Raw genomic sequence first — 14,953 nt, forward strand, 5'->3', positions numbered from 1 at the left:
AAGCACAAGTAAAGATAAATAAGTTTAATATTATTTATCGAGATAAAAATGGTCATTGAAAGTTCAACGTCCTGACTAGAAATCTTGTCCAAGAAGAAACAGGTATGTGTTACATGTGGCACGCACAAACGGGTTACGGATGTATTCAAACCATTCTTGATTTACTGGAATTTTAATCAGTGATGTCGAGAAACCCACTTGTTGAGAAATTTATATGCAAAAACGGCTCGTTTGGGTTGAGAAAATATTTTACATAGAAGAGCGAACGACCACATGTTTGAAAGGGTTGTGTAACTGTGTGTCGAAATGTAGAGGGCGGTATTAGATGTTTGAATATATAATATAATTTTATATTATATATAATATTATATATTTTATATATAATTATATATAATTGAATATATAAATTTATATTATATATAATAATATATATTTTATATATAATTGAATATATAAATTTATATTATATATAATATTATATATTTTATATATAATTATATATAATTGAATATATAAATTATATATTCCAACATCTAATACCGCCCTCTACATTTCGACACACAGTTACACAACCCCTTTCAAACATGTGGTCAGCTTCCGGTCAGTTACCTCTTTCTTTGTGAACCTGACGATGACCGAAGAAGGTCGAAACGTTGTTCGCTCTTCTATGTAAAATATTTACTGGAATTTTGTTTTCCCGACAAAGTAAAGTACAGACTGAAAAAGATTCCAAATATTTGGATGATACAGTTAAACTGAACAATGAAAACGGCCTGGCATGACTGGGTGGTTAAGGCATTCGACTCATAATCTGTGGGTCATGGGTTCGAATCCCCGTCACACCAAACATGGTCGGCGTTTGAGCCGTGGGAGCACTATAATGTGACGGTCAATCCCACTATTCGTTAGCAAAAGAGTAGTCCAAGAGTTGGCGGTGGGTGGTGATGACTAGCTGCTTTCCCTCTAGTCTTACACTGTTAAATTATGGATGAATAGCGCAGACAGCTCTCGTGTAGCTTTGCACGAAATTCAAAACAAACCAAGCCAAATAATGATAAATTAATTGTAACGTGGTCTTCATTATTTCTAATGTGTTCTAACAATAACAGAATATTCTTCACGATTGCTCACATTTTATAACAATGCTAGAATATATTTATAATTGTTGGTATGTTACATTTACCAATTTAAGAATATCCTTTATGTTTGGCCCCCCGCTACTACAGCGGCAAGTCTACGGATTTACAACACTAAAATCAGGGGTTTGATTCCATTCGATGGGCTCAGCAGATAGCCCGATGTGGCTTTGCTCTAAGAAAACAAACACGCACCTTTACGTTTGTTTCGTAAAATGTTCAGAGTTCTACATAAGTTTTCCGGGATAGATGTGGTCTATGTAGTCGACTCTGCTATGAACTCCTTTATTTCTTCACTACAGAAGCTGTTAGTTTTTACACTTTTTAATTATATTATTACTGTTCTAAATTTAGAGTGAAACGATATTCGTGTCATATGCTTAAGAAATGATGTTCTTGGTAGATAAGGTCATTATGAAGAGTATTTCATATTCTAAGAATCTTTACGCAAGTAAAGTGAGACCTTAGTAACTGACTGAACCAAGAGTGAGTAATTAATGAATTTAAGTTCTAATCATTTGGGTAGAACATTAGAAAGTGAAGAATTATTTCATCTTTTAGTAATTCATATACATTTACTTTGAATACATGTAAAGTGTTAGTATAAGAGCAATTACGATTGAATGAAAAGTACCGTGGCTTTATTACAATAGGTATTTTGATTGGATGAATATTTTCATGGTTACAGAAGATTAGCTTATATCTACAGCAAGTAATAGTTAAATTTTTAACAGCAGTTTGTTATGAAGCATTCACACGACTTTGACAGATGAAACCTGAACACCAAACCACTTGTGAAATATTCACATGATGTAAACAGGTAAAACATGGACACCTAACAACTTATGGAGCAATAACGTTGATAGATAAAATATTAACTATCGTAAACTAGTTTTGGAACATCTAGATAATGTGAACATATAAAAAATAATGGTGTGGACCTACTGCACAATCAGTACATAAAATGGGTACAAACGAATAACACTTCAATTTTTCTTTATTATTCTGACATAGCTCGGTAGATTTTAAACGAGTTTGCAAATGATAATTCTTAATCAATACAAGATTAACAAAGAAAACAGTAATCTAGAAATAATTTTCTTTTTACACTACTTTTAGAATCAACAATGAGTACCATAGATATAAATATCAGTGTCAGCTGTAAGAGTTGTTTTATATTTTGTTTAGAATCAACAGTAAGTACTATAGATATAAATGTGAGTGTTAGCTGTAAGAGTTGTTTTATATTTTGTTTAGAATCAACAGTAAGTACCATAGATATAAATATCAGTGTTAGCTGTAAGAGTTGTTTTATATTTTGTTTAGAATCAACAGTAAGTACCATAGATATAAATGTCAGTGTTAGCTGTTAGAGTTGTTTTATATTTTGTTTAAAATCAACAGTAAGTACCATAGATATAAATATCAGTGTTAGCTGTTAGAGTTGTTTTATATTTTGTTTAGAATCAACAGTAAGTACCATAGATATAAATATCAGTGTTAGCTGTTAGAGTTGTTTTATATTTTGTTTAGAATCAACAGTAAGTACCATAAATATAAATGTCAGTGTTAGCTGTAAGAGTTGTTTTATATTTTGTTTAGAATCAACAGTAAGTACCATAGATATAAATGTCACTGTTAGTTGTTAGAGTTGTTTTATATTTTGTTTAGAATCAACAATGAGTACCATAGATATAAATATCAGTGTCAGCTGTAAGAGTTGTTTTATATTTTGTTTAGAATCAACAATGAGTACCATAGATATAAATGTCAGTGTTAGCTGTTAGAGTTGTTTTATATTTTGTTTAGAATCAACAGTAAGTACCATAGATATAAATATCAGTGTTAGCTGTTAGAGTTGTTTTATATTTTGTTTAGAATCAACAATGAGTACCATAGATATAAATGTCAGTGTTAGCTGTTAGAGTTTTTTTTTTTATTTTGCTCAGTATGAGCAGTAAGTACCACAGATATAGTTGTAAGAGTTTGGGCTTTTAGCTGTCAGGTTTGTTTTATATTTGGTATAGAGTCAACAGTGTGTACCACATAGATGTCACATTTCCAAGACTTTCTAGACATTAGTGTCTCATATTCTCGTGGGATATACCCTTATATTTCTTCAACAAAACCTCATAATTTTTTATTTTTTTCCATGCTATTAGAGCGACACAGGTGAGCGACATCAGAACTATCGTCCCTATGGATCCGCTGGCAACGAAATATGCTTTAGGCAAACAATATTCCCCTGTTTTGTCATACAGCGCCATCTCTAGATCATATTTAGGAAGTACAGTCAATCCACGAAAGAGCTGAGTCGTTACGATTTTGTTATCCTCTGTACTACGTCTCCGTCTGTTCGTTTGGTTACTCTCTTCAGCAGTGCAGTGAGTGTTACATTCTTCAAGACAGACTGCTATGTTACATCTAATGTAAAAGTGATTAGTGTCCGGCAGTTTGAAAGCTTTAAAATAAGTGTACATAATGATGTTAGCGCCAGTGTCGCGCGTGTCACGTGTTTTATAAAATGGCGTCATCATTTCAGGTCGCATGACACAACCATTTTCGTCGGTTAGAGCAACAGAAAGCCCTTTTCCGTTAGACGCTTTACACCCCATCATCTTGGCATCAAATTTGTTTGTTGGGTCTTGAACGTAAATCACGAGGCTGGTCTCATCTCCAACGTGCAAATATCCAGTAGCAGGGGTGGAGAAAGGTCCCTTCCCTACCTGAACCTCCATGAGGGTATTGATTGTATCTTGGGTGAAAGCTACTGGTACTGTAAAAGACTTGTAGGTTTCGAAGGGCCGGGCGATCAATGCCTTGGTCAGTGTGTGACTCCATGTGCACCGCAGGCGCCGAGCATGGTCCCATACCTCCTGAATATAAGGGTCGTTTTGTATGATCACTGTATTTTCTAAATACATGTCCTGGTCACTTGTTAAAACTTCTAACTGTCCAAGTGTCCCACACGCGGCTAAGGGGATCCTAAATGTGAAGCTCCGTGCAGGTCGCGAGCTGGGGGTGATAAAACGACAATTCTCGCTGTCATAGAAACCTTTAGCGTAAATTACTCCTTCAAACATTTTGTCAAATTCTACCGCTACTGTCATCCCATCTGTAGTACAACCCACACTTACTTTCTCCAACTGTGGCATGTCTGATGGAAAGGTTCCTTGTCCGACTGTCAAGAACGACACCTGAAAATGAAACAAACATACGAAACTCTTTTTCACGTAATAAATGAGTGATAAGAACGAAATACATTTTAAATACTTTTCCGAATCAGGTGTTTTGTAAGCTGGTGTTTTTTAGCCACGTATTATGTTCCAGTACTTGACTATTAGCTCTATTTGTTTGTTTTTAAGCGCAATGTGCTATCCTGTGCTTACTGCGAGTATCGAAACCTGATTTTTAACATAAGCCCTCACAGCTACCGCTGAGCCACAGTTAGCATTATCAAAGTTTAAAATAAAAAAAAAATTCATTCAGAGAGTAAAGTTTAGCATCAAAACCTGGAAAATGTTTACTCATGAAAGCACACTCTGCGTAGAGTTTTCCAAAATAAACTGTATATATAATAAATTAATTACACATATGATAAATAAACGTAACATATAATAAGTAAAGATATGATGAATAAACCAAATATATAACAGAATTAAATTGGTTTTGTTACGAGTCATTTTTACGATTATTTTTAGTATAACTTTAGAGATAAGTAACAATTATTTCTTTTATTATAAATATTAAGATTCCACAAGTCTTTTAAACGAATGTTGCAAGTGAAATCATTGTCCTTTTGAATAAGTTATCTTACATACTTATGTAGAACTTACAAATAATATTCAACACAGGTTCAAAAGTTTGATGAATGATATGAAACAAACTGCAATTGTTATTATTATTTAAAATTCCTGTGATAATTCACTGCGTGATACCACCTTGAAACTAAAGATATTAATATCATACAATAAGAAGATATCAGTAATCGTAAAACACTAAAAAACAATTTTAAACTTAGAGATAGTAATAATGAAGACGCTATTTTGAATCTACAGATGTTACTATTACATGTTTCAATGTTACACTTAATTAATTAATTGAAAAATACTTAGTTTTATATTCCTCTACAGTAGAAAGTTGATTCTATAACCGTAATCATAAAAGTTGGCCACCTGAATCCTGTTTTCATTTTTCATGGATTCCTAAACCTGAGTGTGTAACCATTATTAATCCTGATTCTGTATGTATGTCATACATTTATTTTCGTTTTCATCAAATCAGCTGGAATCAGCAGATAGCCCAATGTGATTTTAGTATAAGAACACACATACATTGTGGTAACTGCTTTATTTGGTTACTTTACATTCTGTAAAATAGCTATTATGTTTTTATCGAATTACATTATCTGATTAAATATCAGTTTATTTAAGATAATTTCTCAACAGTGTTCACAATGAACAATTTCCAAGTGAATGGAGTCTTACACAGAGTCATATTTTCTACATTTAAAACAAAGGTCGTGTGCATGAAAGCTTGACGAATAGTGTCGTTTGTAATGCCTGATATTAAAATAGAATGAGAATTGTCTTGCTACATGTTTCTCATTATCAAAGAGATTCTTATTCAAAATGCCATTTAAGTTGAGTGTCCTTATCTTAAAACGGCTGAAGATTAATTTAAACAACATTTCAAGTAACAGAGTAACTAAGACGTGCATGTTTTATGTGACAAAGGGCAAAACGTTGAAATTTTCTACTGGATACAAGCTAATGAGGCTTAACATTATATGAGACACTGAACTGCTGGGAGCTTCGTTTTCGGACAATTAGTTTGTGTTTGTTTTTTGAATTTCGCGCAGAGCTACACGAGGGCTATCTGCGCCAGCTGTCCCTAATTTAGCAGTGTAAGACTAGAGGGAAGGCAGCTAGTCATCACCACCCACCGCCAACTCTTGGGCTACTCTTTTACCAAAGAATAGTGGGATTGACCGTCACACTATAACGTCCCACGGCTGAAAGGGCGAGCAGATTTGGCGCGACGGGGATGCGAACCCGCGATCCTCGAATTAAGAGTCGAGTGCCTGAACCACCTGGCCATGCTGGGTCTCGGAAAATTCGAGTGTGTTGGTCATATGGTGAGCATTCTAATATAACTTTTTGTTGTCGGTTTTAGAATATGACAGATTTATTAGCATGGAAATTTTCAAGACATAAACGTATTTTTTCATAATGTGAGTCATAGATTGGTGAATCTTCTTAGAGTTGAGACCTCTTTAACACGGCCTCTGACACGTGATTAAACCATCATGACTTAGGAACGTAACTCACCGTGTTATGTTCTGAACTAGAACACTGTGTCATCGGAAGCGTGTAAAAGTTCTCCTGCAAGTAGAACCAGTTAGGTAGTGTCAGTGTTAGTGAATAATCTTTTATTTCAGCGATAATGGGTTTCTGTCCCACAGTTCGCTGTCCGTCCGCTAACAGTTAATGGCTTCCATGCAATGTATAAGCGATTTCTATATACATATATACGTGAACTAGGGAAAAGTCCTCTACTGAACTAATAAAGGCATCGTTTAAACAATAAACGTTTTTTTTAAATATTTTATTTTAGCCCAAGTAATGTTGTCGATCTTTGGTTTGCTGACCCAAGGTGTTTGAAGATAATTGAATATTCCAAGGTGTTTGAAGATAATTGAATATTCCTTCGTCCCCACATCCTATTTTGATAAGCCTAATTGCTCTTCTTTTCTTTCCTGACACAAACTCTGTTAATCAGCCATGAATAGCTGAAACTATAGTCCACAGCAGTAAATTAAGGAATGCATTAGCCCTCTACGTCACAGATTATCTTTTTAATTTTACCTTTGATGAAAAACAAAAGAAATCTGTAATGCTACGTATAAAAATCATTAAACAGTTTATCCACCGCACAGTATCGAATAATAAATTATGCTTAATACCATATAATTATTCACACACTTAATTAATTTAGGTTACTATGTGAAGAATTTAAAAATGATTTAAGCATTCTTAAAATTTTGGTTAATGTTAGGAGAGAACATCTATGTATGAAAGGTTTAATGCTGGGCTAAAATAAAATATTTAAAAAAACGTTTATTGTTTAAACGATGCCTTTATTAGTTCAGTAGAGGTCTTTTCCCTAGTTCACGTATATATGTATATAGAAATCGCTTATACATTGCATGGAAACCATTAACTGTTAGCGGACGGACAGCGAACTGTGGGACAGAAACCCATTATCGCTGAAATAAAAGATTATTCACTAACACTGACACTACCTAACTGGTTCTACTTGCAGGATAATTTTACACGCTTCCGATGACACAGTGTTCTAGTTTAGAACATAACACGGTGACTTACGTTCCTAAGTCATGATGGTTTAATCACGTGTCAGAGGCCGTGTTAAAGAGGGGTATCAACTCTAAGAAGATTCACCAATCTATGACTCACATTATGAAAAAATACGTTTATGTCTTGAAAATTTCCGTGCTAATAAATCTGTCATGTTCTGAAACCGACAACAAAAAGCTATATCAGAATGCTCACCACATGACCAACACACTCGAATTGTCCGAGACCCGGCTTTCAACTCGTAAATCGAGGATCGCGAGTTCGCATTCCCGCCCTACCAAACATGCTCGCCTTTTCAGCCGTGGGGCGTTATAGTGTGACGGTCAATCCCACTATTCTTTGGCGAAAAAGTAGCCCAAGAGTTGGCGGTGGGTGGTAATGACTAGCTGCCTTCCCTCTAGTCTTACACTGCTAAATTAGGGACAGCTGGCGCAGATAGCCCTCGTGTAGCTTTGCGCGAAATTCAAAAAACAAACACAAACGAATTGTCCGAAAACGAAGCTCCCAGCAGTTCAGTGTCTCATATAATGTTAAGCCTCATTAGCTCGTATCCAGTAGAAAATTTCAACGTTTTGCCCTTTGTCACAAAAAACATGCACGTCTTAGTTACTCTGTTACTTGAAATGTTGTTTAAATTAATCTTCAGCCGTTTTAAGATACGGACACTCAACTTAAATGGCATTTTGAATAAGAATCTCTTTGATAATGAGAAACATGTAGCAAGACAATTCTCATTCTATTTTAATATCAGGCATTACAGACGACACTATTCGTCAAACCTTCATGCACACGACCTTTGTTCTAAATGTAGAAAATATGACCCTGTGTAAGACTCCATTCACTTGGAAATTGTTCATTGTGAACACAGTTGAGAATTTATTTTAAATAAAGTGATATTTAATCAGATAATGTAATTCTATAAAAACATAATAGCTATTTTACAGAATGTAAAGTAACCAAATAAAACAGTTACCACAATGTATGTGTGTTCTTATACTAAAATCACATTGGGCTATCTGCTGATTCCACCGAAGGGAATCGAACTCCCTGATTTTAGCGTTGAAAATCCGTAGACTTACCGTTGTACCAGCGGGCAACACAACAACAGAATACCGGTATTATATAATACTGTTTCAGTGCAAGCCTACACAGTGCATTATCTTCGCTGTGTCCGTTACAAGAAGCAAACCATTTCAAGCATTGTGAGTCCATAACCTTACTGCTGACCAACTGATGGACATTATACAATAAAAAATAACTCAAAACAAAATAAGCTGCTAATCAGGGGCGTTGATCCTGGGGGGATAGAGGGTATACATCAGTTTAAATCAGTAAAATAAACTCCATAAAAACAAGTTAATTATGGTAAACACACAGACAAATATTTCGAGAAAATAATTTGTCATTTAATGAGAAAAACATAACTCGATGAAACAAACTGCTAGTTTTAAACAATAAAAAATGTCTCGATAGAGAAAGTTACCCCTGATCCATCGTAAAAACAGAATTCCACTAATATACAAGAAGGCTAACCTATATAAAACAGTTTACCAGTAGTATTATTAAAGAATTAGTGGAGTGACACAAGAAAGTTCATTGAAGGTACAGAAAATGCATACAGAACACATTAGAGAACAAAACGGAAAGTATAGCATTAATGAAATCCTTGAAGGTGTAGAATAACCATATAGACCAGAATAGAGGAAAAAATTATAATAGCACAATTGAGGACTTCCTTGTGAAAGGTCGAGAAGACCAATTCCAAACTGAGGAGACCAATTTCAGACTGGAAAGACCAACCCCAAATTGAAGAAACCAAAAGTTTTCGAGCAAACCAAACCAACTGCAGGAAATGTTTCAAAGGATTGTGCTTGAATATATAGTATGTTTTGGTTACCTCTCTTCCACTGAATTCTGCTCCACATGAAAACAAAATCAGATTTGATAATCTCTAAGAAATCTGAAATGTAAAAATGGGTTAGATTTGTTTATTTTAAAAAACAAACAAACTTTCTCTGTCCGCAACGTAATCTTTGAAATCATCCTCATCTGATGTTATAGGAAAAGGTAAGTTCAAGAAGTCTTGGTAGAAATTAATAAAAACAATTTAACCCGAGTGCTTTCCAGTTGTGTTCGGGACTTTTGGTTTCGCACCTTCAGCAAGGGTAAACAATTAAGATCATTCTATTCGCAAGGTGGTTTCCCACTCGGTACCTTGAGTGTTTGTGTGCATAGTTTGTTGAAAAGGTGGTCTTCGACGAATAAATTATGACCCACATATGACTAACAACTAAACTCTTGAACAGTAAAGGGAGATTAATAAGTGTAAGTGCATATTCGTTATAACTGCAGAAATACTAAAGCCAAACCCTTTTTCCCCGCTAGTACAGCGGCAAGTCTACGGATTTACAACGCTAAAATCAGGGTTCGATTCCCCCCGGTGGGCTGAGCAGATAGTCCTATGTGGCTTTGCTATAAGAAAACACAAACACAAACCAAACCCTTTTGTAGTGTTGTATTTTCGTTAGTTATTAACCACGTATAAAAATAAATTTAAAGCCACACTTTAAGTTATTAAACGTGTAAATTACCAATGGATGCTCTTAGCTAGTTGAGTCTTCTCTGTTTTAACAAGTCAAAATCATGGATGGCTTTGCAAAGATAGCTTCTCAAAAATTAAACCAACATTATAAATAAAGCTTAGGGAATCAGAGGGATAGCATGGTTTTTTAGAAAAGCAATAGAAATTGAAGTAAAACATTCCGATATAGCAAGTTAGCCAACACATTTCTGAGGTTATTAGATGAACTTTGGGTTTTAACTGATAACAAATAAATGTTCTACGAAAATTTGGACAGTAGAAGTTTCGTTTAGAAAATGTTAGAAGTAAATGCGGAAAGTTAGTTTTGAAGGCTGTGGATAACTAAAAAACATTGTGGACTAGAATTAGAAAGGAGTGCTATAAACATGAATAACGACATATGGTGACAGTGTAAAACGTTCATATTTTTCTGAAAAACGAATAGTCATTAAAGGTTTGAAAGTAATGGAGAATTCGCAGTTAAATAACTGAAAGTTTTAATGCAAACAGAAAGAAAAATGTTATTGAATTTTTAAGCAAAGCTTTAAAATTCTAAAGTACGTTAAAAGACAAATGTAGTACAATTCATTAACTAATAAGTTTTTAAGAAGTTTTTACTTTTAAACATGGAATATTTCTTACCCTAAGAAGTTGGAAACAAATTTGTACAATAGTTACTGATCTTTTCGGTTGCAGCATCTCTGTGAACTTTAACATTTCAAATTTCTAGACTAACTGGTGCTGAATACTTTGTTATTTTATTATAAAAGTTGTGATAGTAAATCTAACTTCTAATAACGTTGTTTGGCGGAAAATTCCAGCTCTTGTAAGCTTATTTCTGTTGTATATTCTGATGCTTTACATAGATCCTTCAGAAGGATTGTTTCTATGGTATACTCCAGTATGACATATATTCTTCAGAAGAGTTGTTTCTATGGTGTATTCCAGTATTATATATATAGATCCTTCAGAAGGATAGTTTCTATGGTATACTCCAGTATGACATATATTCTTCAGAAGAGTTGTTTCTATGGTATATTCCAGTATTATATATATAGATCCTTCAGAAGGATTGTTTCTATGGTATACTCCAGTATGACATATATTCTTCAGAAGAGTTGTTTCTGTGGTGTATTCCAGTATTACATATATCCTTCAGAAGTGTTGTTTCTATGGTATACTCTGATTAACGTTGAAAAGCTTCACGCTCTTGGAAACTTTATGGAAATTACAGAACCAAGAAAAATAAAGAATTATTTCAAAGTCATTGACTAATTTTAGGCTACGCTGTATTAAATTTAAAATATTTATTTATAAAATATATATTATTCAAAGGAAAGCTTTTCTTTCCTCTATAGAAAATCTGTCTTTCCCTAGTCTATTAAGATCAACTGTAAATTATTCAATATAGAAATATATTAAAACACTAAAACATGACGAAACAACTGAAGTTCGTGACAAACAACTTAATCACAAAACACTTAAACTGCGTTACAGAGTAAACGCTAAGCGTGCTAAACCCTATGACTTTCAGTTACTAACTTTAACATGTTTACAACAGTTACCTAAAAAACTGGTTATCTCTAGCAACTTTTATTATTATAAAATATTAAAAATATTAGAGGTTTTACGTAGTTTTCCTTGCTCCAAAGATTTGTTAGATATTAGGTATATGCATTTCGTGGAGAATCGAAACCTAAATTTTAACGACGTAAATCCCTTAAATTACTGTTAACCCACAAGGAGACTTACATGTTTTGTAGTTTATATGAAGTCTAGCATCTTCTTCTTCTAAAGTTTCTTAAATGATTTATTTCCACTATGTTTACTAAGCCTTTGCGGTCGTGACTCTCTCGCAAAGAAAGTTGTTATCCATTGTGGCGTGAGAGGGTTAGGTGACGTCAGATGAAGGAAGCAACAAGCAAACTTTTCTTAGGGTTAGAAACATTTTTCATTCCTTGCTGTCCTTGTCCTCATTTGTTGGTTAATAATTCCATACTGGCTCCATGTGACCTGTTGGCCTAATCTGTCTATCTAAGAACGAACACTCAATTCTACGACTTATATTCTGACTATCAGAATGTTTGTTAGCAAAGAAGGTAATGGCGGAGTCGCCAAACCTGATCCTACGTAACTGATCCTACAGATGCTCCTATAGGAAACCTCGTTTTTCATACAAGTTTACAAACTAGGCTTAGCAACACGTTATTTTAGAAGACAAAGGTTACGGATATTATACACGGTTCTAATTTTGAGAGTAGCATTTGGGTCAGCTTCTCACGAACTGTCACAGATTTCCAAACATACGGATAACAAATTCATTAAAAGGACATCTAACTCTCTGAGTGTACCAAATATTTCCTTTTCCATATCTCTTTTATATATTTACTAATATTTATTTTCAAATTTTACCTTCAAATTGTTTTTCGTACTTTTTGTTATTTTACATTTCATGGTCCTTATTGCTTTTCTTATTATTATTTTTAACATAAGTGTCCTAATCTGTCAGATTACAAGCTAATTTGAGCCGGTATAATTATTTTGTAACTTAATTATGGGCTACCCTCAACTTAAGTAACTTAAGAACTTTGCTAAAACTATTGTTGGCGGATGGTTTAAGTTTAGAGAAAAATATAAAACGGTGTTATTAAACACTTTTGACTAGTCAAGTAAGTCAATTAGTTCGTTAGTAGAATGTGTAGTTTTCATTGTGGTTATGACCGGCATGACCAGGTGGGTTAAGACGTTTGACTCGTAATCCGAGGGTCGCAGGTTCGAGACCTTGTCACACCAAACATGCTCGCCCTTTCAGCCGTGGTGGCGTAAAAATGTTACGGTCAATCCCACTATTAGTTGGTAAAAGAGTAACCCAAGAGTTGGCGATGACTAGGTGCCTTTTCTCTAGTCTTACACTGCTGAATTAGGGACGGCTAGCGCAGATAAACCTCGTGTAGCTTTGCGCGAAGTTCAAAAAACAAACAAACATTTGGGTTATATTTATTTTAGCATATATAAATCTCTACTTGTGATATACGCATGTGCGAAGTATGTATATTATTATTCGTATCTAGAAGTGTATGAAAAAACGACTTCTTAAATGGTCCATTTTTCACTCTTGTAATTACGAATTACGTAAATAGATACATAGTATCAAGTACAAATAGAAATAAATGTTTATCAACAATATTTATAACAAAAGTAAAATCGTCACGCTATTTTTATATTGAAAAAGAGACCCTACCTTTTTTTAAGTGATTTCTTGGGAGAGAGAGACATATCTTAAATAGAAATATAAAAATCAAAATGAATACTTTATACATGATTTACAGTTGCTTTTGAAACGCCAACATTAGTACCTGGTTGTCATAGTGCTCATATTTTGTACCAAAAACAATGTACATTTATAATCTAACAAAGTAACGAGTATGTTAAACTTATAACAAGTACACGTCTTGAAACAAAGTTATTCCAATTCACGATCCATATTCTAGCATTTATAACAGTATAACGTTTAGTCTACACCTAATGCAATAAGGATTTTTTAAAGTACATTAGGGGTTAACAAAATGTTAAAATGAGAGTAGGACCCTTGAGGGATGAAAAAGGAAGGTTTGTATCTGATGATTATAAAGTTATCAAATTCTGCTTTTTCTTAAGCAGTGTTCCTCATCTTGAATAATTGATAGATGGAAATAAAGTTGAACAAGACAATTACATAAATGCCTAACTTCTTAAAATAAATTTGGGAAGTTTAAAGAATGATAAGGTTCCTGAGCCACATAATATTTTCAAGATAATTTTAAAGAAAGTCAAGGGCTGGATATGTGAGCCTCTTGCCACAATATTTCGGAAGTCCTTGAATAGCGGACAAATACCAAAAGATTGGTAATTACCTAACGTTACCCCTATCTTCAAGTTTCAGTAGAAGTTGTTCCAGTAATTAAGGTCTATTAGTCTTACAACAGGTGGAAAAGTTTTGGAAAGTCTGATAAAAGATACGTTGCAAAGTTATTTAACAAAATTTAGATTTTTGTCGGATAGTCAACATGGTTTCATTAAGGGAGAATCTTGCCTTACAAGTATTTTCACATATTTGAAAATGTTAATACTTATGTAGATGAGGATGAGGGTGTAAATGTTTTGTATCTGGAATTTCAGAAAGCACTTGACAAAGTGCTACATAAAAGACTTGTAAAGAAACTTATCTGTATAGATGTGGAGAATAAGTTAACTAATTGGATAGAAGGATGGCTTATTGACAGAAGGCAAAAGATTTTATAAATAAAGTTCAGTCAAACTGGAGTAATGTCACAAGTGGGGCACCTCAGGGCTCAGTCTTAGAACTTTTGCTCTTTAATTTATACTGATGATACAGATGAAGGAATGATCAGTAAACTACCTTAAATTTGCTGATGATGTCAATATTTTGGGTCTTGTTGGCTGTGAAGAAGGTGCTACTGATTTATAAAAGAATGTAAATCATTTAGTGAGTTTGGCAATTAAATGACAGATGGGTTTCAATTATGATAAATGCAAGATATTGCATGTTGGTTATCATAATTTGAATTATAACTACAATTCGGATGAGAATAAGCTTAATAATGGCATGAAAGAAAATAATCTTGGTGTAATGGTTGATCAGTCTCTTAAGCCATCCAAGTAGTGCGCTGTTGCTAGTGGTAGAGTAAATAGGATTTTAGGTTGTATCTATAGAAATATTGAATACAAATTTAAAGAGATTATAATTTTATTGTGCAAGTCACTGGTTAGGCCACATTTAGAATATCGTGTTCAGTCTTGGATTCCTCATCTCAGGAAGGACATTGAGCTAAAGGAAAGGGTTCAGAGGAGAGTTACTA

At 33.9% G+C, this 14,953-nt stretch overlaps 1 protein-coding gene across 1 annotated transcript; it reads right to left on the bottom strand.

Annotated features, from left to right (window-relative positions):
- Window positions 1–2,616: 2,616 nt before the first annotated feature.
- Window positions 2,617–12,230, bottom strand: LOC143247333 (cuticlin-3-like). Its single transcript, XM_076495195.1, has 3 exons — window positions 11,847–12,230; window positions 10,737–11,311; window positions 2,617–4,333 (listed from the first exon to the last, which is right to left on the bottom strand). Exons 2-3 carry the CDS (start codon window positions 10,809–10,811, stop codon window positions 3,215–3,217), a joined length of 1,194 nt encoding a protein of 397 aa, XP_076351310.1. The 5' UTR covers window positions 10,812–11,311; window positions 11,847–12,230; the 3' UTR covers window positions 2,617–3,214.
- Between the last annotated feature and the right edge of the window lie 2,723 nt (window positions 12,231–14,953).

This window comes from Tachypleus tridentatus, chromosome 3 (assembly GCF_004210375.1).
Source record: "Tachypleus tridentatus isolate NWPU-2018 chromosome 3, ASM421037v1, whole genome shotgun sequence".
NCBI lineage: Eukaryota > Metazoa > Arthropoda > Merostomata > Xiphosura > Limulidae > Tachypleus > Tachypleus tridentatus.

Bases quoted from the DNA above. Each gene is read 5' to 3' on its own strand.
- LOC143247333 (XM_076495195.1), bottom strand. From the start codon at position 10,811: ATGTTAAAGTTCACAGAGATGCTGCAACCGAAAAGATCAGTAACTATT. The intron at 4,334-10,736 runs GTAAGAAATATT...TTTCATTTTCAG, and splicing joins TTTGTTTCCAACTTCTTAGG to GTGTCGTTCTTGACAGTCGG.